At 35.2% G+C, this 21,559-nt stretch overlaps 3 protein-coding genes across 4 annotated transcripts; 2 read left to right on the forward strand and 1 right to left on the reverse strand.

Moving 5' to 3' along the window:
• Positions 1-7: 7 nt before the first annotated feature.
• On the forward strand, positions 8-3,099 carry LOC118752396 (centromere protein J-like; the record flags this gene model as incomplete). Its single annotated transcript, XM_036487288.1, has 2 exons — positions 8-1,795; positions 1,892-3,099. Coding segments are annotated over 2 exons (2,835 nt in total), but the record flags the coding sequence as incomplete, so codon positions are not given.
• LOC118752393 (GPN-loop GTPase 3-like) lies at positions 3,020-20,209 on the reverse strand. Its single transcript, XM_036487285.1, has 3 exons — positions 20,056-20,209; positions 19,323-19,990; positions 3,020-3,268 (listed from the first exon to the last, which is right to left on the reverse strand). Exons 1-3 carry the CDS (start codon positions 20,098-20,100, stop codon positions 3,100-3,102), a joined length of 882 nt encoding a protein of 293 aa, XP_036343178.1. The 5' UTR covers positions 20,101-20,209; the 3' UTR covers positions 3,020-3,099.
• Positions 4,898-17,816, forward strand: LOC118752392 (glutathione S-transferase 1-1-like). Of its 2 annotated transcripts, XM_036487283.1 has the most exons (5): positions 4,898-5,599; positions 6,346-7,292; positions 7,348-8,109; positions 16,488-16,629; positions 17,131-17,816. In XM_036487283.1, the coding sequence occupies exons 1-5, from the start codon at positions 5,063-5,065 to the stop codon at positions 17,689-17,691; spliced, it is 2,949 nt and encodes a 982-aa protein (XP_036343176.1). In that variant the 5' UTR covers positions 4,898-5,062; the 3' UTR covers positions 17,692-17,816. The 2 variants fall into 2 exon arrangements, with proteins under 2 accessions (XP_036343176.1, XP_036343177.1); XM_036487284.1 differs by lacking the exons at positions 4,898-5,599; positions 6,346-7,292; positions 7,348-8,109 and adding an exon at positions 11,031-11,354.
• Positions 20,210-21,559: the final 1,350 nt, after the last annotated feature.

Raw genomic sequence — 21,559 nt, forward strand, 5'->3', positions numbered from 1 at the left:
CGCAGAAATAGAAAATAGATTATTTCAAGGTAACAATACTGCTCTTGGTAAAATTTCAAACCAAATAAATCACGGTAACATCTACTGCAATGATGAGGTGCTTGAAAATAATGATACGAAACCAAAGCGGCCTTTTCTTAAACGCGGGGAGGGTATTAAGCAGCGTTATAAAATTTCTCCGGAGTCACTGCGACTGAATAATTTACCACGCTATAAATACGCTACAACACATCCAAAAATTAAAAACTTGCATCGACGCAGACTAGCTCCTAAAGCAAAGCCTTCATTGGAAGATGCAAACGAAAAACCAAAATCAGTCGAAACGCTTAAGGAATTAATTAAGCATGATGATAATGAAAAACAATTCGAACGAATGTTGACTCAATCAAGGCCTGGCTATAGCTCAACACCTGATACCAAATATTCAAAAACTGCCTTCTCGTCAATTTCTATTACTCTACCAAGTGTAAGATTGCCTCAAGGTGCAACCATTAATTCACACTCATGTGAAAAATATGATGAAAATTATAGGGAACAAGTTGAGCCCTTTGTCGCCATAACTTGGTCAAAAGTACTGGACTCGCAACAAATAAATCCAATTCCAATAAATGAAATTCGAGCTATTACCGCTAAAACAGAAAATGAGATGAACCCTAGTAAAAATAACAACATAGAAGATGATGAAAACTTAAGCATTTTTGAACTTCTGGAGCGACAAGCAGCTCAAGGAGCAATCGACATGAACTCTAGTTGTGTGAAAAAATTTATGGATCAGAAAGTTCATTCTGAGCAGAATGCGGAGGACGAAATTGAAATTCCTATAGGCAAGCGCTATACAAATGACAGTTTGCGACCTGCAGTTGAAGAAGTTCTGAGAGACGATTCAGATGATGATCAAAGTTCTGAAGGAATTGAAGAGAAAAGTGTACGGTGTCAAACGCCTGGGATTTCTACTTACCTTAGTGATGAATCGAAAACTGATTCAACATTAAACGTCGAAAAGACGGATTTACATGTTCGTTTTTCCGAGCAAAACACCACTTGTGAATATTATAATCGTGATGACATAATATCAAATAGCTCAATAATGTTGGAAGAGGAAACATCATCCAATCCATCCGACTTATTTCATCAGTTCAAGGATGCACTCCTTAGCGCATTGCTAACTAAGGGTGATGGTGACGGCAACAGTACAGAAAAGAAACTAGTGATGCCATCACCACCATCTGCGCTTACGCAAGAGCTGCAAGAAAAAAGTAATATAATCAAGTTAAGACTCGAAGAGCTGGAAAAGGAAATAGCCGTATTCAAAACCAACAATATGGAATTAATGCGCGCTAAGCAGGAGTATGAAATGGAACGTGCACATTTCAGTCAGGAACGTAATGAAGCGCTGGATCGATTAAAAGACGATAAAATTCAAATGGAAATGTATCTTCACGACGAACGTATGAAAATTGAAGAAGAAAGACGAAAATTTGAAAATCAAATCCGCGTGCAGAAACAAACATTGGCCAATAAAGAGCGGAAAGAAATTGCTCGTCTAAGGGAAGAAGTGGAAACCTTACAAATTCAGCTAAAGCAAAAGGATCAATTACATGCATCTGCGCAGGCGCGATTACGTGTGCAAATCCGAAACTTGGAACGTGATCAAAAGCAATTATATGATGATATTGAACGCTTGACAAAGGAAAATAAGCGTCTGCAAAGTGAAAAACAGAAACTTGAGCGAGAAGGCAACAATAAAATGCTAATGGAAATAAACAGAAACATCGCTAAGTTAGCACCAAAATTGGTGAGTAAAAAAATTCAAAAGTTTCTTTTAAATCAAAAGCATTTTGGTAAACCTGATATAAGCATGTAAATGTAATGTTAACCAATTTGTCTATAGGCGGCAGCTAATTCGTGCAATACGAGCCCGGAATATCCCGATTTGAATACTAGCTCACATAGTAAAAATATGAAAACGACGAACTCGCCCAAAGACATTCCAAAATCAAACGGAAAAGTTCAACGGTTATTGAAGGCACCACCGAACACTCGTAATACCAGCAAAACAGATATAACGATCGATGACGGAAATTCATGTACTATGCATAAGACTGAAAAGCCCATTCGACAATTTGAATCCGAAGCTGAGCTTGCAGATGACGATGATGATGATATTATTTCCGAACTTCAAATGACACGTAATAGCAGAAGTGTAAAATCGTTTCAGGGTTCATCGCGTTCAAACACATCGAGAGAAACTGTCGTTTTAAAATTCGAAAGAAATAAGGATGAGGATGTGCAAAAGGATAATAAAGTGGAATCAATAGCTGGAAGTTTTGATAAGGGAAAGGGAATCGACAAATGCCGCACCGAAGCAAGTGAAAATTATCGACGAGAAATTATCAATCCAGATGGTAGCAAGGACATTTGGTACCCGAATGGTAATTTAAAAAAAATTTCTTCCGATGGAATGAACATAAGGATGTTATATTTCAATAAAGATATAAAAGAAACTAATGTCAATGAAGGCACAGTTAAATATTACTTTGCTGGAACAAATACCTGGCATACAACGTATTTGGATGGATTAGAAATTATCGAATTTCCGAATGGTCAAACAGAGCATCGGTATAAAAATGGTGTCGTTGAAATTCATCTCCCAGATCATTCCGTAAAAATTATCAATCCCTCAGAAAAAGATAAATTAGTGGAGTGGCGTTTTGCTGATGGCACAAACCTGATACAAATGAGAAATGGCGATAAAGTTTTGATGTTACCCAACGGTCAAAGGGAGATACATACGAAACTCAATAAACGTAGGGAATACCCCGATGGTACTGTCAAGCTTGTTTACCCTGATGGAAGCCAAGAGACGCGGTACTCTAATGGACGCATACGATTGAAAGATAAAGATGGAAACCTTGTGATGGATACCGAGAGGACATAAAATAAATATGTGGGAAGTTATATCAGCTCTGTGTTACTTGTAAAATTAGTACATACTGTAAACTAACTTAAAAAAAATTACTCGTGTTTGTACAAACAAAAACATTTTTATTAAGACATCCTTTAGAAAATAAACATATGATAAAAATTATTTTAAACAAATTAGTCAAACTTTCCATTAGAAATAGGATCGTCTTCTTCCTCTGGCGGATCAAAATCTCGTATTTTCACATCGGCGTCCTCTCCATATTGTATGACATTGTCTATTTGAAGAAGTAAATCCTGTATACTTTCCTCATCGTCAATGTTCAAGGGAACAAATCGAACTAGACTGAAAATAGTGAAAATATGAAATATGCTCGGTACTTTTTTAACATTTTGTTTGTGTTTGAATGACCCTATTATGATAGTTGTTTTTTACAAATATACAGTTACTCCCAAAATGAGCGTACGCCGCTTTTTTGTTTATTCGCAATGTTTTACATGCTAAAATTTTTTTGTTAATTTTGTTTTAAGATATATTTAATATGCAAGGGGGGCTACTGTGTAATGCGATGCGATAGGCAAAAACATCGTAAGTCCCCTTTCACAGCGGCTACACACGACGAACATATCCGCGCACATGCGCGGCTTGCGGGTCATGTTCGTCGTTTGTAGGGCGGTTTGCGATCATGCTCGCCAAAGATCAGAACTTACAGGAAGTCGTTCCTATTGACATAAAACCTGTAAGTGGGAACACTTTTGAGAGAGTAACTGAGCAACAACTGTTCCTAGTCAGAAGTTACAGGATTTAGTCCGGAGTTTCTTTTCCTGTAAGTTCATGAAAAGTGTCAAACGATCAGATGATTTGCATGTGCAAACAAAAACAATAAACGGTGGAAGCAAAGAACCTTATCATTTATAAAAAAAAAATGGAAGTAAACAACGAAATGTTTGAATATGTATAGATTTTAATAATTATTTAGTGATATTTCAGCCAAATCAGTGTTGTACAAATGACATGTAAACAAACCGACTGACGTTTTTACAGGAAATAGTGCTTTTTGCGTTCCCGTGCCCTTCTGCATCTGTTCTCCTTTTACTCTCACTTGAGAGAGTAAAATTGTAGTTTGACAGTTCCACAGGTTTTAGTCCGAAGTTCAAAGGAACAGACTAGTTGCGTCCCAGATAACATTCAAAAGTGTAAAACTTAAAACGTACGAAAAGTCATCACAAAGCGTTATACTGACACAGTTTATTGATTAAACAAATAACTACTTATTTCTTAAAAGTTTAATTAGTCGCATTTTGTAATTTTTAACTTCCAAACCATCAAATTCAATTTTGTGATTTTCGTAAATGCCAACCAGCTGTTTTTGATCAGCTGTTTTCCTGTTGGCAAAAATTTTTCCAGCAGAAACCAGCAGCTTCCCCTCAAAATGAAAAATCTCTCAATTTCCCCTACTTTGCAAGTTTTTTGCGTATGCGAACGCAAAAACTTGTAAGTTTTGGTTAAACATGAACAATTAACAGCTACGCGAATGCAACTATTGCCTTTGTTTCTTTTCTTTTCTAGCAGATAATTATCAGGAAGAAGAAGAATGAGAAAATTTAAAGAATTACGCTCGCAGAGAGCGAATCAACGAAAAAGTAAAGAAACGCAAAACTAGCAGAAACTAGCAAGTAATCAGCTGATCGGTGTATTTGACTAATGAAAATATTTGGCGCGAATTTTTGTTTATCCATTTTGACAGCTGCTAGAAGAGCGTAAGAACGAGAGAGCTGCTAGCTTTTTGGGTTAAGAAACGCTTTCCAGCAGAAATAAGTGATAATTTTTGATAATTATCTGTTAAGAAACAAAGCTATTATTGCATCATGACCTGGAACGGCTTCCTGTAAAAACCTGCAAATCCTGAAGCAACTGGAATGCAACTAATAAAACGTCGATCTGGCAGCACATACATTGCAGCCAACATAAGAACAGGAATTGGTGCAGCCATTTTTTTGGTGCGAAAAATTATGGCATTTTTCAGACAGAACGCACTGTAAAACCGAAATCACTCTGCTTTTTAATCTGTGGGAGATTTCTTTTGCAAAATCGAGAATACAAAATATCAACAAGCAGTGATTCAAGAACGATTCAAATATGCCTCAAATGGATATATCACAAGTCCAAATGGTGCGCTCTGCAAAAGATGTTGACATGCTATGTGTCGACAATTTTCTCTATCATTTTGTCGATCGTGGCAAAAAACAAAAATGCCGGTGGGTTTGCAATAAGTTAAAAAGCAAATACCAACCGTGTCGATCGCGTATAGCTACTGTTATTGTAGATGGTGATGATAGCCAGCATAAGATAGTACGAGTGACAAATGAGCATACGCATGAACGTTGCACTGAAAAGGAAATATCTAAGGTGGTTGAACGAAAGCTCCGAGCAAACTTGGCCGGAAAACCGTGCACGCTGAGAAACAAACGAAAATCAAATGCTTCAGCGGAAGAACATGAAGATGAATCTAACTCAAATATTCAATATGACGAAGATATGGAATCAGACGAGTGGCCAGCTGATGATGATGACTTCTTTCCTAAGCAAGCTAAAATTAGTAAAAAGCAAACTGTTGCAAATTCCGATGATAGACAGTCAACCTCTGGTTCAGCGAAACACTTTTTCAATTTCGAGGTATAGTATATGTATTGACAATTTAACCACTTTACTAGAATATTTCGAAAAACGTAGCTAGCAATAAGAAAAAGGGTACATATCGCACGTTTAATAATATAGAGATGTAACTAAAAATTTACGTTTTTGAGATTTCATTATCTAATTAATAAGCTATATAATAATTACTAAACATGCGATATGTATATTTCGAAATTCGAGTGGACTTATCTCAATATTATAGATTAAATAGACGTAATTCGATTAATATTCCAAGAAAGCCGCACATCAACTACTATTTTAAAAGAGATACGACTTAGAGGATGAATCGAATTCCGTATATTTTTGTAGACTTGTATATTTTTGTCGAGTTTTGTCTTCCGAGATAAGTCTTTTTGAATTCTAAGCCCTAACTGACTTTATTTTCGAAGTGGGTTATTTTAATTTTTTTACAATCAATTAAATTTAGGTACAGGGAGTTTTTAGCATAATTTTATTTTTCGCAATTGTTTTTATAAAAATATGGTATAAAACAAAAACCCATAAAAATCAGAACCAAAAAGGGAACAAGGGATGACGGAATTTTATTCGAAAACACATCATTTACTTTAGAACGGATTTCTATTTTAAATTAAAACGTCGCTTCTACAAATATTCGAATTTGTCCTTTATGTCCTCATGCTTTGATATCGATGAAATACTTCTGCTTGTATGGCTATAACTTACCTATTAATGTATAATATAATTTCTTATTATCAACTCATTAGAAACAAAAATTATACATGCTTAAAACTGCTCTTGGACGCCAAATGATATGCGTGGAAGGATTTCTTTACCGTTTAGAATCCAAATCTATAACTTCGAGCACTCATCGATGGGAGTGCATAAAACAAGATCCCCCATGTAAAACTCGTATTCTCACTGAGTGTATTTCAAATAACACTCATCGCTTAAAAGGCCATCAGCTGGTATCACACAAACACGACGCTTATACTCCATTGAAACTAACGAAATTGCTTCTTAAAAATAATATAACCGTACTAAATCAAAAAGGGGAGGCAGATAAGAATTTTCATTCAATCGAAATAGTGGATTTATCAGAAAACGAAGCTTGCGCTACACCTTCAAATAAACCTCCGAAAAAACGCATAATGGAAAGTCTCAATGCCAAAACTATAAACCAGCGCAAACGATTACGAACAAAAGCAAAACCTGTGACCTATACCTATTCAGCAGATCCGCTTGCAGCTTTGTCTACTAGTACAAAAACTGATTCGTACAAAGCGAAATTCACCTTTTTGCCATCAGCAAAGGGAAATAAAGTTCTCTGTCTTGACAATTATATTTATCATTTGGATACGAGAAGTCCCCGTAATGGACGCGCATACTGGACATGTCTCTTACGCCGCGACAAGTTTTACAAGTGTAATGCGCGTGTCACTACGGAAATGACCCATAAGGGTCCTATAATAATACGTGTCGCTGGAACACATTTGCATTCGGATCATTCTGAAGATATTAAGCGCCGCTTATGTAGAAGTGTTGTGGTACAAAACGCTGAGAAAGCAGGCCTTAAAAAAGAAAATATATTTGATGAAAGTGGAAATGAATTGAATCAAGAGTTCAGAGAGATTGTGGAAAAATCAAAGGAGACCATTGAACGTAGTTTAAGTAAACTAACAAAAGACGAAGAAGAACAAGGGACATCAAAGAAGTAAGTGGTTCTGAACTCAGTCACATTTTGTTTCTAACTAGATAATTATTTTTAGTATTACTTCAAAAAGCATGCCTTTTAATGAAAATACGTCTTCGAGCCTCTCCAGTGCTTTAGACTCTGATGATGATCACCTAGATGACACATCTACTCTGCCCACAAAGTTAGAAGAAATGTGTAAGGACACTAAAACACAACCTTCTTTCAAAACCGAAGTAATCTACAAATCTACGTACGACGATTTGGCAGATGCAGAAGATGAAATGGAAGTAGAATATTTAGATATAAATACGTATACGAATGATGAAGATCATTTGGATGTAAGTGCATGCACGAATGATGATTTCTTAGATTTGTCTAAGGAACGTCAGAAAGCTATATTAAAGTCAAGCTTAACTAACGACAGTGAAATGAATGTGAACAATGTATCAACATTGCGCTCAGCTAAGGGCGGTGAATTATTATGCGTCGATGGTTATATTTACCATTTAAGGAGTTCACAAAATAATCGCACTTACTGGTCTTGTATAAAATGCAAAGATCCAGAGCTCAACTGCAAGAGTCGAGTATCCACAATCAATGTGGATGACGAAATACGTGTCTTTAGAACCACCAACCATCATACGCATCCGGTCATTGAAGCAGATATTAAGCGGCGTCTATATAATGAAATTAAAAATGATAAAATCGAGTCGCAACAAACATTTGCGGGATCATTCGATGCTATAAATGTGAAGTACACAAAAATCCTAGGCAAAGATCCAAACGTTAAAAAGGCTTTAGACAATTTCGATGCAGAAATTGATGATGCGATAGGGTAAGTAAAATATGATGCTCTCTAGATATTTAGCAAAAATTTCAATTTTTACAGCCAATTTCACGAAAGCAAACGGAATGAAAAATGATTTTAATTTTATATGGAAATTGGCAGAAAATAAAAAAATCATTTTCCATTTAAATTACTGGTGAAACCGGCTGTTAGGAAGGGCCCACAGCGGTATGTGGGTTATGGTCGAAAACAAAAAGTGTTAGGTCTTTCGATACTTTTACAAAGGCATATATCGTTACCTTAATATAGAAACGCCCTATCTGATATTTTTGTTCCTTCAAATAAATTTTGAAAATGTAGCAAAAAGCAAAGATATCTCCATAAAAGTATTGTCAGATGAATTTATGCGCAAATTGGGTAACTTATTACCAAAAAAATTATTTTTATGCTTTTTCGCCAAAATATGCATTTTGTGTCATAATATGCATTTGCATATTTTTGTCTTCCCTAGTTATTAATAATAATAGGGTGCATTCCAAAACGTCAAAATACGTCATTCGCTTTTATTTCTAAGCCGCAATAGAAGAAAAAGTCTTAACTAGCGCAACCCAGTTTAAAACTAGCACCTAACCGTGGTTGCGCATTTTTGGTATTAAAATCTGCTGAGGTTTAAAAATACACAAGAGACTAGGGCCGAATATTTTATTTGACGCTGTAATATTTGTTTTAAATTTCCATTAGATAATTGTGATCTTTTTGACAGATTTTGTATAAATCTGGATTCGAAATGAAAGTGAGTTAGGACCCTTCTATATTAAATTAACGATATGTATGTACGTATGTATATTCGAAGCTTTTTCTGAATTCATCGGCGATTCGATTCTCGTGAAACTAGCAAAACGTATGTATTACAAAATTGTACATTTTACGATGGATTTAGCAATTTATTGCTTATACTGCATAGGTACATCGATCGAAAAAGGTATACTCCTCTTTTATTTTGAAATCACAAAATATTTAGAGGTCGCTGAAAGCGCTAAAAGTTTTCCACTTATTTCGTAGAAATGGTATAGAATTTTTGAAAATCTATATATTTCGATCGGAAAATTCTGGTTCTCTTCAGGAGACTTTCAATAAAATCTTTGCGCATTTTCATTTGAACAATCATTACTTGGCTCATTAGATATGACTAAATGGAACCACCTTTTGTTTTAAGCTGAATAACGGTAAATTTAAAATATCTCGAAAACTTATGCATAGATTAAAAAATTAACTCGATTTTTGGAATTAGCGGGCGATTCTACATACAAATTAGAGATAGTGGCGTCTGGAGAACCAAAACCATATTAAAATTTGTGATCCAGTGTTATTGTCACTATGAAAAAAAAATTGTTAAATATGCAAATGGGTTTCTTTATCGGGGATCTCCTGCAGAGAAACAGAGTTTTCCAATCGAAAAATATTGATTTTTTATACCGTTGCTGCGAAAAGTTGTTTTTTTTTTCATATAAAATACATAGAAAACTTTGAGCGCTTTGAGCTACCTCTAAATAATTTTTGATTTCAAAATAGAAAATAGGGGTATATATTTTCGGTATAGAACAATCGTAATGGGTAAGGGCATTAAAATTCCCACTTTAGTTTTTTTTTTAGACCACCCTAGTGTACATACATACATTCATATGTATCTACATATGTATGTATGTAAGTACATATACATATATCTGAGTGTACATCTGCATTATATACATACATAGCTATGTACATGTAATTACTTGTACTATTCTAACGCCCACATTCTTCACTATTATTTATTTTTACAATGTTTTCACACATTTCTTGATGACCTGTCAAAAAAGGTTTTGAAGCAATTATTAAAATGAATTGCAACTTTAAGAGTGTGAGCTGTGATATACAATTGCGAACATGAAAATAGCAGAACCACCATTTTTTCTTTAGAACTTAAAGATCATTACTTTTAAAAACTTTTTACTACTACATTTATTTAATGCTAAAAAATATTAGTTTTGTTCGATAACAAAATTAGCCACCAATCCAAATCAAGTGCGTAAGTGAAAATTGTCTCCAAAACTTAACGAATCCATAGTTGAGATCCTTTAGGAAATTTAATATATCTGCTAGGGGCATTATTCTCGACCTGACGACATTTGTTACAATTGAATACTTTTGGATAGAAAAAAACCTTTTTAACATATAAACGAATTATCTCGGAATGAATAATTATTTTTCTCAAAATTAATCGTGATACCACATCATGACACACGTTCAAAAATAAGATGAAGATATGATGTAAACACTATTCGGAGTTGAACTTTGTTACAAGCGGCACTGCTATTCTAATGTTCGCAACTGTACATATGTACTGATTATAATCAAATGCATATTTGTCTTACAAATGCAGTAACCGTGTACTTAGATTAATCATCAACGTACATACCATGTACATACATATGTACATATATTAATGAATATTGCTTTCATTTTGAATTTCGGTTTTAATACCGCAGTTGGGTGTGCATGCGGTTAGCGTATTGGCCGCTAGTCCGAAGATCGTACTTTTGAATTTTACTTCAAGCATGAAACACCCACACACATCCTTATTTATAACTAGCAAATACCCGGCGTGCTTCACTTTTACCAATTCAATTTAATACAATATTTCAAACAGGTGGTAACCCTTTCTTTCTATATTTTAAGTTAGACCTCTAGTAATACATCGGTGAATTAGTTTTCAAGTGTTGCGCGTACAAACATACATACAGACAGACTGACAACAATTCTAAAAATTGTTGATTTGGCTTAAGTTGCTCTAATAAAAACCCACATATTTATTTTTCTTTGATATCTATAATGTACAAGCATCGGCCTGTTACAATTTTATTATATGTATAGATAAAAAAAAAATGGTATTCTAATACATAGGCCATAAGTAAGGTTATACGAAACTTGCACTTTAATGCAATATAAAACTGTGAAGTAATCCTCTTGTACCAAAATATGAATGTATACGAGGGTAGAAGCTCGGCCTAAATATATTACAGGTTATGAGGCGTCCTGTTATTTTTATTACTATTTATTCACTGCAACCAGGTTAAAAGCTCACCAAAGCTTTAATTTTAACTGATTGTGAAGTAGCCAAATTGTACAACCCGTAATAATTTCAGTTCACCAATGTTGAGCGTTGGTAGTTGGCTACTGGCATCGCTCATAACCAGTTATAAATTTGTGGTGCTTTGAAACTAATTATAGTAGTTGAATTTTCAGTTTGAAAGGTATGTAAATAATTAGCTTTTTCTAATAAGAGGCTCGAATACTCTACAAATAAGCAAGTTTACGTTTTGTTACTGTTACTATTTTTTCGTCACTTTATAAATACATACATATATACATACCAAGGCATATATGTACATACCACGTACAAGAATAAAAAAAAAACAGAAACGCATTTTTCTGTAACCAAACAAGTGTAACATGTTTAAAAATATCCAAGTCAGGACAGTTAGCACTGGTTTTAGACAGTGTCGGAAAAATGTTAATCTGATTAATGATTAAAAACTAATGGTTAAAAAGTTAATCGCGATCAATTACTAAGGCAATTATTAAGGCATATCATCAATACGATTAATGGCTAATTATCTTAATCGTAAGCATCGATGGTGTGATTACGATTAAAAATTATTTTACTTATCATTATTCGTTAATCCCAATATAAGAAAAAAGTGATTTACTACGCTTGACCGAATTTAAAATTAAACACCAGTTAGTTACTTTTTGTGTATTTGATGCTTATAAAAATCACGTAATATATAAACAAATAATTATAGTTATTAGTAATATGACAGACAGATGCAATTCCATATGTATCTAAAAAGTCACATTTACAAAAATGCAAATGCATATCGTATAAGAACACTTTAACTGAATTAGCGCATGGTTTTAAACCAATCTATAGATTAAGTGTATCATAGTCGTGTTAGTACCTGTTTATCACTTAGAGTTGCCTCTAAAATTAGAGTGACGAAAACCTGTTACTAAGGCTGGCACTAAATCTGACAAGCGTTGCGGAAACCTCCGAAAAAAAACAACTATATCATGACTTCGATTATTTTAAATTATGTTTTCATTTATTTTGGCAATTTTATTTTTAATTTTATGTACATTCATTTTATTAAGTTGGCTGCGCTATAGTAAACTAACTCAAATATCAGGGTTTCACGTTGTCATAAAACAGCCAATTTATTACTTTTGTAATAGAATTTTGTAACAAAGCCAGCTTTTCGTAGAGAATAAATAGTACTAAACTGAATATCGTCGCTCCCAACGAAGAGTAGCACATCTCAAATTACCGTGGAAGACTAGCACATTTCACTTTTCGCGTCGAAGACTAGCACATTTCATTATTCGCGTCGAAAAGTAGCACATTTCAGATTTTCGCGTGGAAGACTAGCACATTTCACTATTCGCGTGGAAGAGTAGCACATTTCAGAATTTTGCGTGGAAGAGTAGCACATTTCAGATTTTTGCGTGGAAGAGTAGCACATTTCACTATTTGCGTGGAAGACTAGCACTTTTCAGATTTTTGCGTGGAAGAGTACCACATTTCACTATTTGCGTGGAAGACTAGCACATTTCAGATTTTTGCGTGGAAGACTAGCACATTTAAGATTTTTGCGTGGAAGAGTAGCACATTTCAGATACTCGCGTAGAAGAATAGCGAATTCATATAAAGTGGTACTAGCAGCCGTACAAAAACCAAACATACGTGTATGTAATAATTATTTCTCCTCGACTAAGCTGAGAGTTTAATGTTGTGTATGGAGCTTTTCGGTATTTTATTACAACAAGAATAAACGTTTATTTTCCTCCTACTCGTTTGGACGCATATTCGCGTCTTCCTCAGGGAATCTATTTATAAATACGAGAAACATATATGTGCATTAGGGTGGTCCAAAAATGCATGTGAAAAAGTAAAGTCGGAATTTTTATGCTCTCACCCCCCAAGATTGTTCTATACCGAAAAAATATATCCCTATTTTTTATTTTGAAATCAAAAAATAGTTAGAGGTCGCTCAAAGCGCCCAAAGTTTCCCATGTACATATTTTATATGGGGAAAAACACTTTTGGTAGAAATGGTATATAATTCAAAAAAACTATTTTTCTATCGGAAAACTTTTTTCAGCTGCAGGATTCCCAATAATAATACCCAATTGTTTATTTAACCTTTTTTCATCGCAACTATAATTTGTAGGTCCGCCAAAAATCCCAAAAACCCCGAAAAATGCAATGGGGGACAAATAAAAAATCGTTAGTATTAAAAAATTGTTAAATAAATAATTGCGTATTATTATTGAAAGTCTCCTGAAAATAACCAGAGTTTTCTGATCGAAAAATATTGATTTTCAAAAATTCTATACCATTTCTACGAAAAGTTGTTTTTTCCCATACAAAAATACATGGAAAACTTTGAGCGCTTTGAACGACCACTAAATATTTTTTGATTTAAAAAAAAAATATGGGTACACTTTTCTATATACAACAATCCTAGGGAGTGAGAGCATTACAATTCCGACTACTGTTTTTGGACCACCCTAATGTACATGCAGTCATATCAAAAGCACCTCATTTCAAAGTGATATTGTTTTCCACTTATTTTTATTTACTTATTTTTTAAGAATTTTCATTAAAATAAAGTTCATTCTCTGAAGAAGTCCATATAAACCCATGATTCAATAATAGAAAGGTTTTGTAATAAAACAGTCTTCTCGCTCCCATACATAAAATCGGCTCCTTTACTTGTGCATAATGTTGCTTACTCTAGAGTTTCTAGTGATATTAGTAGTAAAACCAAAAATTCTTCATACTAAATATTCGTTGGCGTCACCTTGGTTTGCGTAATTTTCTAGAACAAGTGTAGAATAGCGACCGTTTAGCTATAAAATAACCAAACATGCCGATTGATAGAACTTTTTACGCTGATTTCAACGATACCAAATTTATTTGTCACTGGTAAAAAAAGAAGATATAAGAGGTTTATTTGTATTTTTTATTATCACTAAATTGTTGAAACCCAAAAGTAGATCATGATAAAGTATGTAATATCGAATTAAAGATAATAACTTGTACTTTCTAAATTATATAAAATTCTTTACCATTAATTATGCAGTTTTTTCAAAAAAAGGTTATTTCATGAAAAAATAATATTTCTTGGATTTTTAGTGGTTTTGGTTTAAAAATACAAAAAGCTATAAATTATGTACATCAGCTGAAGAACAAATTAATGACCTTTATGGTGACGTCATTAGCTGTTTAATTGGTTATAAATTACATAAGATATTAATATTTAAAATATCTAAAAACTGAACTTTAACCTTCTAGAACCTCTTCATTTTTTACTTGCGCCAAATCATTTTGGCATGGCTGAAATGAGCATAAAAAGTTCTATTGATCCGCATTTATAGTTTTTGCATAGCTGAACGGTCGGCATTCTAGATTTGTTCCCGGAAATGACGAAGAACTTAATTCGAAAATGCATATTTTTATGTATTGTTTAGTATTTCCATTAAAACACCAAATATATTGCAAATTCGCATAGAATTAATAATACACATTTTACTTCTAATTGTATACTTTGCGTACTTTTTGTAGTACCATTCTACTACCGTTTTCGCAAAATGCGATCACATTCTTCCCCTTTCTCCTACTTCCAAAATACAAATCTAGATAGAGGAGTGTCAAATTTTAGCTGTCACAAATTACACAACCTTGTATTATTGAATCATGATATAAACCCAAATTTAAAACTTTATAGAAAACTAAAAAAATCTAAAAATGTTCATCCAAATGTCAAATAATTTTTTTCTAAGAATTTTTTGAGTATATAGAATTAAAGCCCTTTCAATTTTATTGCAATAATGTGCAAGTTTCAAGTGGCTAAAAAATTTCCGTTGTTGCGGTTTTCTTTCATATAAAAATAAATTGTGTTTATTCGTTATATAGTAGCAAATGCGACAAAAATAATCAAAGGAATCATAGGATATACCGTCGGAATTTTATGAATTTTATAATAGAATTACACAAATATAAAATAAGCACTTGAATTTCCAATATAAATTATGCTTTTATGATTTAGTTTAAATGTGCTACTCTTCCACGCAAACATCTGAAATGTGCTAGTCTTCCACGCAAAAATCTGAAATGTGCTACTCTACCACGCAAAAATCTGAAATGTGCTAGTCTTCCACGCAAATAGTGAAATATGCTACTCTTCCACGCAAAAATCTGAAATGTGCTACTCTTCCACGCAAAAATCTGAAGTGTGCTACTCTTCCACGCAAAATTCTGAAATGTGCTAGTCTTCCACGCAAAAATCTGAAATGTGCTAGTCTTCTACGCAAATAATGAAATGTGCTACTCTTCCACGCAAAAATTTGAAATGTGCTACTTTTCGACGCGGATAATGAAATGTGCTAGTCTTCCACGCTAATAGTGAAATGTGCTAGTCTTCCACGCGAATAGTGAAATGTGCTACTCTTCGTAGGGACCGACGATATGATACACACGAAAATAAAATGAGCTTTAACATTTTAGTATCACTCTTAACTAAAGCTGGCTCTAATCATGATTGCGATTACTTGTTTAATTAATTACTTGGCTAATAAAAAATAATTTAGTCATAATTAACTCTAATCCGATCAGCTTTAGTGTCAAATTCATTAAAAAATCAATCGATTAATGCCAACAATGGTTTTAGAAAAATCACTTACTATGTAATTGGAAATGTAGCAGACTTTCTGAAGGTTGAGCAAATGTATCGCAAACGATCTTCAAAGGTGACACAAAATTACATGCTAGTCGGAAAATGCGAAAAACTATTTCTTAGCACATGGTAATCATATGGGCAAGGAAGACTTTGCCTTAAGGCTGAATTAGTGGTGCCATAAGCATAACCATAGCAATTAAATGTTCGATAAAACGCATGCGCAGCTCTGTAAACGGGTATTGGTTCCATTTATAACGCCAGAGCCATAACCATAACCGTTGGTATCTATTTTATTTTAGTTTTTCGCCATAACCATAAGTAGATCCGCAGTATTTTGCTACGTTATGGCCAAGGTGTCATGGTTAATGGAGCCACTAATTTGGCCTTTAGGTTTTATCAACAAATTATAACAAAAATTTGCTCCAAGTTTTTATTGTAATTGTAATTGTAATTTATTGCAGTCAAATGAAACAGACTAGATATAGAAATTTAGCTACTTAGACGATACGTGTAAAACATAAAGCACTCTACAGTTTCGAGATCAAAGAAAAAATAAATAAACTTTTTGGGAGAGAGAAATCCATGGAACGCAACTAATGCAAATAGAATCTCACTTTCAATTCTTTTATACTTTTACAAATTTAGAATGACTATGAAACTGTATGCTGTCTCCGATGGACCACCATCGCTAGCCGTCCGTATGGTTCTCCAGGCTCTCAATATACCTTATGAATTGGTAAACGTTGATTTCATCGCAGGCGAACATATGACCGATGAGTATGCGAAGGTAATATAATTGGGTATATGTATATGTATGTACATACTTACATATCTGTGGACATTTGACAAAACAACTTCTCCCGAGATAAGACAATTTTCCAAAATTTCTATCATGTACATGAATTTTCAATGCTCGTATTTCTGTCTTACCGCCATATTAATATGACCTTTAAAATAAAAGTTAAAGCAGTATTATAATGAACTTTTTTCTTATTTTTTCGAAACTGCACTTGACAAAAGATTTTCTTTCAAATATTATAGCAAAAGAACTTGTCTCTGTGCAATTTCTGCGATTTGCATTTGACACCACAACCTCTTTCGATTGAAGTTGTTTTGCCCAAATGACATTTACTATTTTACTCCAAACTCAATTTGACAAAACAACTTGTAAGGGATAAGACATGGTAAAATGGGGATAAGATTAGAAAAAACGTCTTATTTATATACACTGCCGGAACAAAGTATTGGCACTGCAAATTTAAATATTGTTTTTATGTGTTTCTTTCAGATGAATCCACAAAAAGAAATTCCGGTGCTTGATGATGATGGTTTTTATTTATCGGAGAGCATTGCCATTATGCAGTATCTATGCGATAAGTACGCAACGAATAGTAACCTTTATCCGAGGGATGCCAACAAACGTGCTATAGTAAATCAACGGCTGTGTTTTAATATGGGTTTCTATTATTCAGCCATATCAGCTCATAGCATGGCACCAATATTCTTTGATTACCAACGTACCGATATGTCTTTGAAGAAGGTTAACAATGCTTTGAATGTATTTGAAACGTACTTGCGTGATGGCGGCAAAAAATATGCTGCCGCAGATTTTCTAACTATTGCCGATTTCGGGTTGGTGTCAGCCACTTTATGCTTAGAGGCAATAGGGTTTGATATATCATCTTATCCATTGGTGCAAAAGTGGTATGAAACATTTAAACAGGAAAATCCAGAATTATGGGAAATCGGAAAAGGTGGAATGTTGGAAATCTCTGAATTCGAAAACAATCCACCTGACCTTTCTCACATGAAACATCCATTTCATCCAACTCGAAAATCGAAGGTATAAGCTTAAAGTAAATGCATTGCAAAGCAGAGGTTTTAAGTGTTTTTGATCCCAAGTAAATTTAATGCTTTGTTCTAATTATTAAGATGTATTGATATCAAATATATATATGTATGTACGAATACTACGTTTGAATATTTCTTTGGTTTGATATGATTCGCAAAACATTTTGATTTCGTAGTTAACACAGAGTGCCAGTTGCATTTAGTTTTCGGCATTAAACATCCTTTATTAAATATACACATATTTTACCATTCCGGAGGGCCTGGGTTCGAGCCCAGTTTCCGACTAACATAAAAAAAGGTTTTCTAATAGCGGTCGCCACTCGGCAGACAATTGCAAACCTCCGAGTGTATTCAGCCATGAAAAAGAGCTTTTCATAAAAATACAATCGCCGTTGTTCGGAGAGTAGGTTGTTGTTGTAGCGGCTACAACAACCCCGCCCAGATCGGCTAGTCTCTCAGTTGTTGTCGTCAAGCTCAGCCAACGGGAGACCCAAGAAGCGTGCAGCCTCTATGGGGTCTGTCCATAGGGACAAAGGCGTCAGTCGAATCGGGTTTTGTGGGCATGCGAAGAGATGTTTCGAGTCGTGGGGTGTCTCTCCGCATGCCGGACGTTCATTGGGCTCATCCGCATCTAGTCTGCTCAGGCGTGAGTTCAACCAGGAGCCAGAGCGAAGTTGCGCTATTGTGGTCCGAGTCTCTAGAGGCAGACGAAGCTCCGTCTTATCCACGTCAGGTGGTTGTGTGCTCAGAATGGTACAGGCGCTCATCATTGGCAATCAAAAGCAAAATACAAATTTTTACTGCACAATTTCCGCAGCGTTTCAGAAGGCTTTGCAGTTGAGCATCAGCAACATAACATTTAGAAAGCAACAAGGCAGCAATATGCGGTAATTATTACGTAGCTCGAACACACCCTTTTTTTCCGCCGACGAAACCTAAACGGTTATTAAAAGAATCTATAGCGGCAGAAGTGACAAATCGGGGTTTAAGGCATAAACCATTTGCCATTTGGTCATATGTGCTGCGATATGCAAGCGCAAATTAAGCATAATAAAGTTAATAAGAATTCAATTATGTACTTGTACTTGCTCGGCGGCCGCTGTGGTGTAGGGGCTAGCAGTGCGCGCTACCACCACGCTGGGCCTGTGTTGAAGCCCGGTTCAACCCAACATCAAAAATAAAAACAAACAAACAATTTTTTCTAATAGTTGACGACCCTCGGCAGACAATGGCAAATGTCCGAGTGTATTTCTGCCATGAAAAAGAGCTTCTCATAAAAAATACAATCGCCGTTCGGAGTGGGCGTAAAACTGTAGGTCCCTCCCCCGTGCTTACCAACATCAATGCGCAGTTTGAAACTATTCTGAGTGTAAATAAGTCACTCCAGAGTTATCAAAGGTTTTCGCGCATTTAATATAGGCACATGGGCTAAAAGCTCCCTTTGGTCGTAATAACTGTATTTTCTTTTGACAAAAAGATGGTCTTCGTTGTATCCAAAAAAAAGCATCAATGCAGCGAGTTAATTTTCTTCGTTTTGATAATACGATTGCGACAACCACAATAAATTCTATTGTAATGCACTATCACATCACTAACAATAAAATATGTATATATAGTTTCATCAATTACCTGAAGTCTTCAATTAAATTCCCAATCGCTTCAGAAAGCTTCCGATGCGTTCGTCCCCATGCCGATTCTTGTGTGACGTCGCCCAATAACGCTCTCGGATCTGGGTCCAAATAGTTGTCCAGTTGTTTTCGTGCGGTTTTACTAAGCAAATCCATTTTACTCAATACATTGACATGTGGCATTTCCAAATTAGCCATGACACTTAGAGCAGCCATTGTGCCAGAGAGAAATTTCGCGCCATCAACCATAAACTGAGAATCCACTAGAAAAACTGTACAAATGCGGAAATTCCAAGACTCCAACAAGTTTACTAATTGTTTTCCCATTGATAAATGTGTGAAAAGTTCTATTTGTCCAGGCATATCAAAGAGTATGTAGTCGTCATCAGGTTCCCCTCCAATTTCATCAGTGTCAGATTCTTCTCCACCACAAAGCTGCGATTTCAACCAATCTTGATTTTCTATTAAATATTCCAAGCAGAATACTAGACCGCCATTTGGACCATAGTGGAGTTCTTCATCTTCCATTGCATCGTCGAGTTGAATCAAATCACGGATATCCACCAAAGGCTGATAGTCAAAATGTTCGGCAGCGGGATCCAAGTTGACCACTTCAATGACTCGCTTTGAATCTTGGGCATGACGCTGCATATATGCGCAATATGTAGACTGTTTGTAAGAGGAAAATAATTGTTATTAATGTACATACTTTCTACTTTTTATAATTAACTTACTTTACCACTACCGGCAGGGCCAATCACAACTTGAGCGTATCGCATTTTGTTGCCAAAATAAGGAATGGCAAAGTCAGCTCTGACTTTGATCAAAAATCGACTTTTTGCTGATAAACTTCACTTTTCGGAATCGAGTTCAGTCGGTTCTCAATCGATGACTTCTTGACTATTGTCTAGTAATTAGTCCCCTTTCAGACACGTCAAGCCTTGCTTTCCATCTGCTCGTTCGTTGGCGAAGGAGGTGAGAAGAGAGGGGAGAGTACAGATACCTCCGTTCCATCAATTCGTTTCAAGTTTTCTTGACTCTTTTATCTTTTCGTTGCTTCCCATTTAATTGAATTCAATTAAAGTTGACGCGTGTGGAAGCAAAGAGAAAATACAAAAGAGAATGCGAAAAAAATTGCTTTCAAGACTTGACGTGTGGTCCACAGGGACAAAGCCGTTGTCGGGTTTTCCGGGCATGCGAAGGGATGTTTCGAGTCATGAGGAGTCTCTCCGCATGCCGGACACTCATTTGGCACATCCGCGTTCAGTATGCGGGAATGCTTTTCTTAGCCCAAAAAACTAGCAGCTCTCTCCTGTAATTTCTGCCAGTAAAATTTTTACTATAATTCAAATTTCTCCTTGCCGCTGATTTGTAAAAAAAGGTTTATTTACTAGCTACCACAACTGTCAAAATCGGCAAGCCAAAGTAGCCGTACCACTGACGGCGCCACCTCTGTTCCGAGGCGCATCCATGCAAGGTGATGGTAATTGCATATAAGTAAAAGTCCCATGTATTTGGTTATTGCTTTTTAGTACATCAGGATGTCAAAACGCAACGGAATAGGAGATAATTTTCGCCTTTCGTTTTGTTGACATCCTAAAGTTGCGCTATTTCGTCTTGGATGACATTCTCCTGAACTAGTGTAGAGACAAAAATATCCAATCAGCTGTTCAATCAACACCACCTTGTATTGATGCACCTCGCTTTGCTCGCTGCACCGTGCTACAGTTCTGTTTGTTTACAAATAATCCAGTAACTTGCCAGGAACTCTCCAGTAACTTTATTTCTAAGAATTCGCTCTCATAGAAAAAATTTTCAAAAAAGTACGCGAACGCAAATCTAGTAATAATTTGCAAGTTTCACAAACAGCTGATAAATTGGTTGTTTATTCACAGCATATTCCTAATAAAACATTATGTTTTATATTTAAATAAGTTTATTGAAAATTTTCCTATTCGCCAATCTGCTATCAACAGCTGTGAAAAGTTCAGAAACACTCCTGGTGTTACTGGCGAATTTAGATTAAAACAACAACAACCACATGTCACGATTGAGAGAATACAAAGGTGGCGCCGATCTCGGACCGCTATTCCTCTCTTAACGAATTTGACAAAATCGTTGTTTGCATGACGTCACTCTGGTGCAACCTGTTTACGTTTTCCTTGCAACATTTCTTCTTCCATTCTTGCTCACGTTTTGGCATTTCTCTCTCGCAATTGCACCAGTGTGACGTCACTC

Source organism: Rhagoletis pomonella, unplaced genomic scaffold, assembly GCF_013731165.1.
Source record: "Rhagoletis pomonella isolate Grant_MI unplaced genomic scaffold, Rhpom_1.0 Rhpom_scaffold_01459, whole genome shotgun sequence".
Taxonomy (NCBI): Eukaryota; Metazoa; Arthropoda; class Insecta; order Diptera; family Tephritidae; genus Rhagoletis; species Rhagoletis pomonella.

What these genes read in the sequence shown, in the direction of transcription:
- LOC118752392 (XM_036487283.1), top strand. Translation starts at nt 5,063, where the DNA reads ATGCCTCAAATGGATATATCACAAGTCCAAATGGTGCGCTCTGCAAAA. An exon ending in AACACTTTTTCAATTTCGAG is followed by an intron (nt 5,600 to 6,345) that starts GTATAGTATATG and finishes TCAACTCATTAG; the next exon opens with AAACAAAAATTATACATGCT. An exon ending in GAAATTGATGATGCGATAGG is followed by an intron (nt 8,110 to 16,487) that starts GTAAGTAAAATA and finishes TTACAAATTTAG; the next exon opens with AATGACTATGAAACTGTATG.
- LOC118752393 (XM_036487285.1), bottom strand. Translation starts at nt 20,100, where the DNA reads ATGCGATACGCTCAAGTTGTGATTGGCCCTGCCGGTAGTGGTAAA. An exon ending in GCCCTGCCGGTAGTGGTAAA is followed by an intron (nt 19,991 to 20,055) that starts GTAAGTTAATTA and finishes TCTTACAAACAG; the next exon opens with TCTACATATTGCGCATATAT. An exon ending in AATTTAATTGAAGACTTCAG is followed by an intron (nt 3,269 to 19,322) that starts GTAATTGATGAA and finishes CACTATTTTCAG; the next exon opens with TCTAGTTCGATTTGTTCCCT.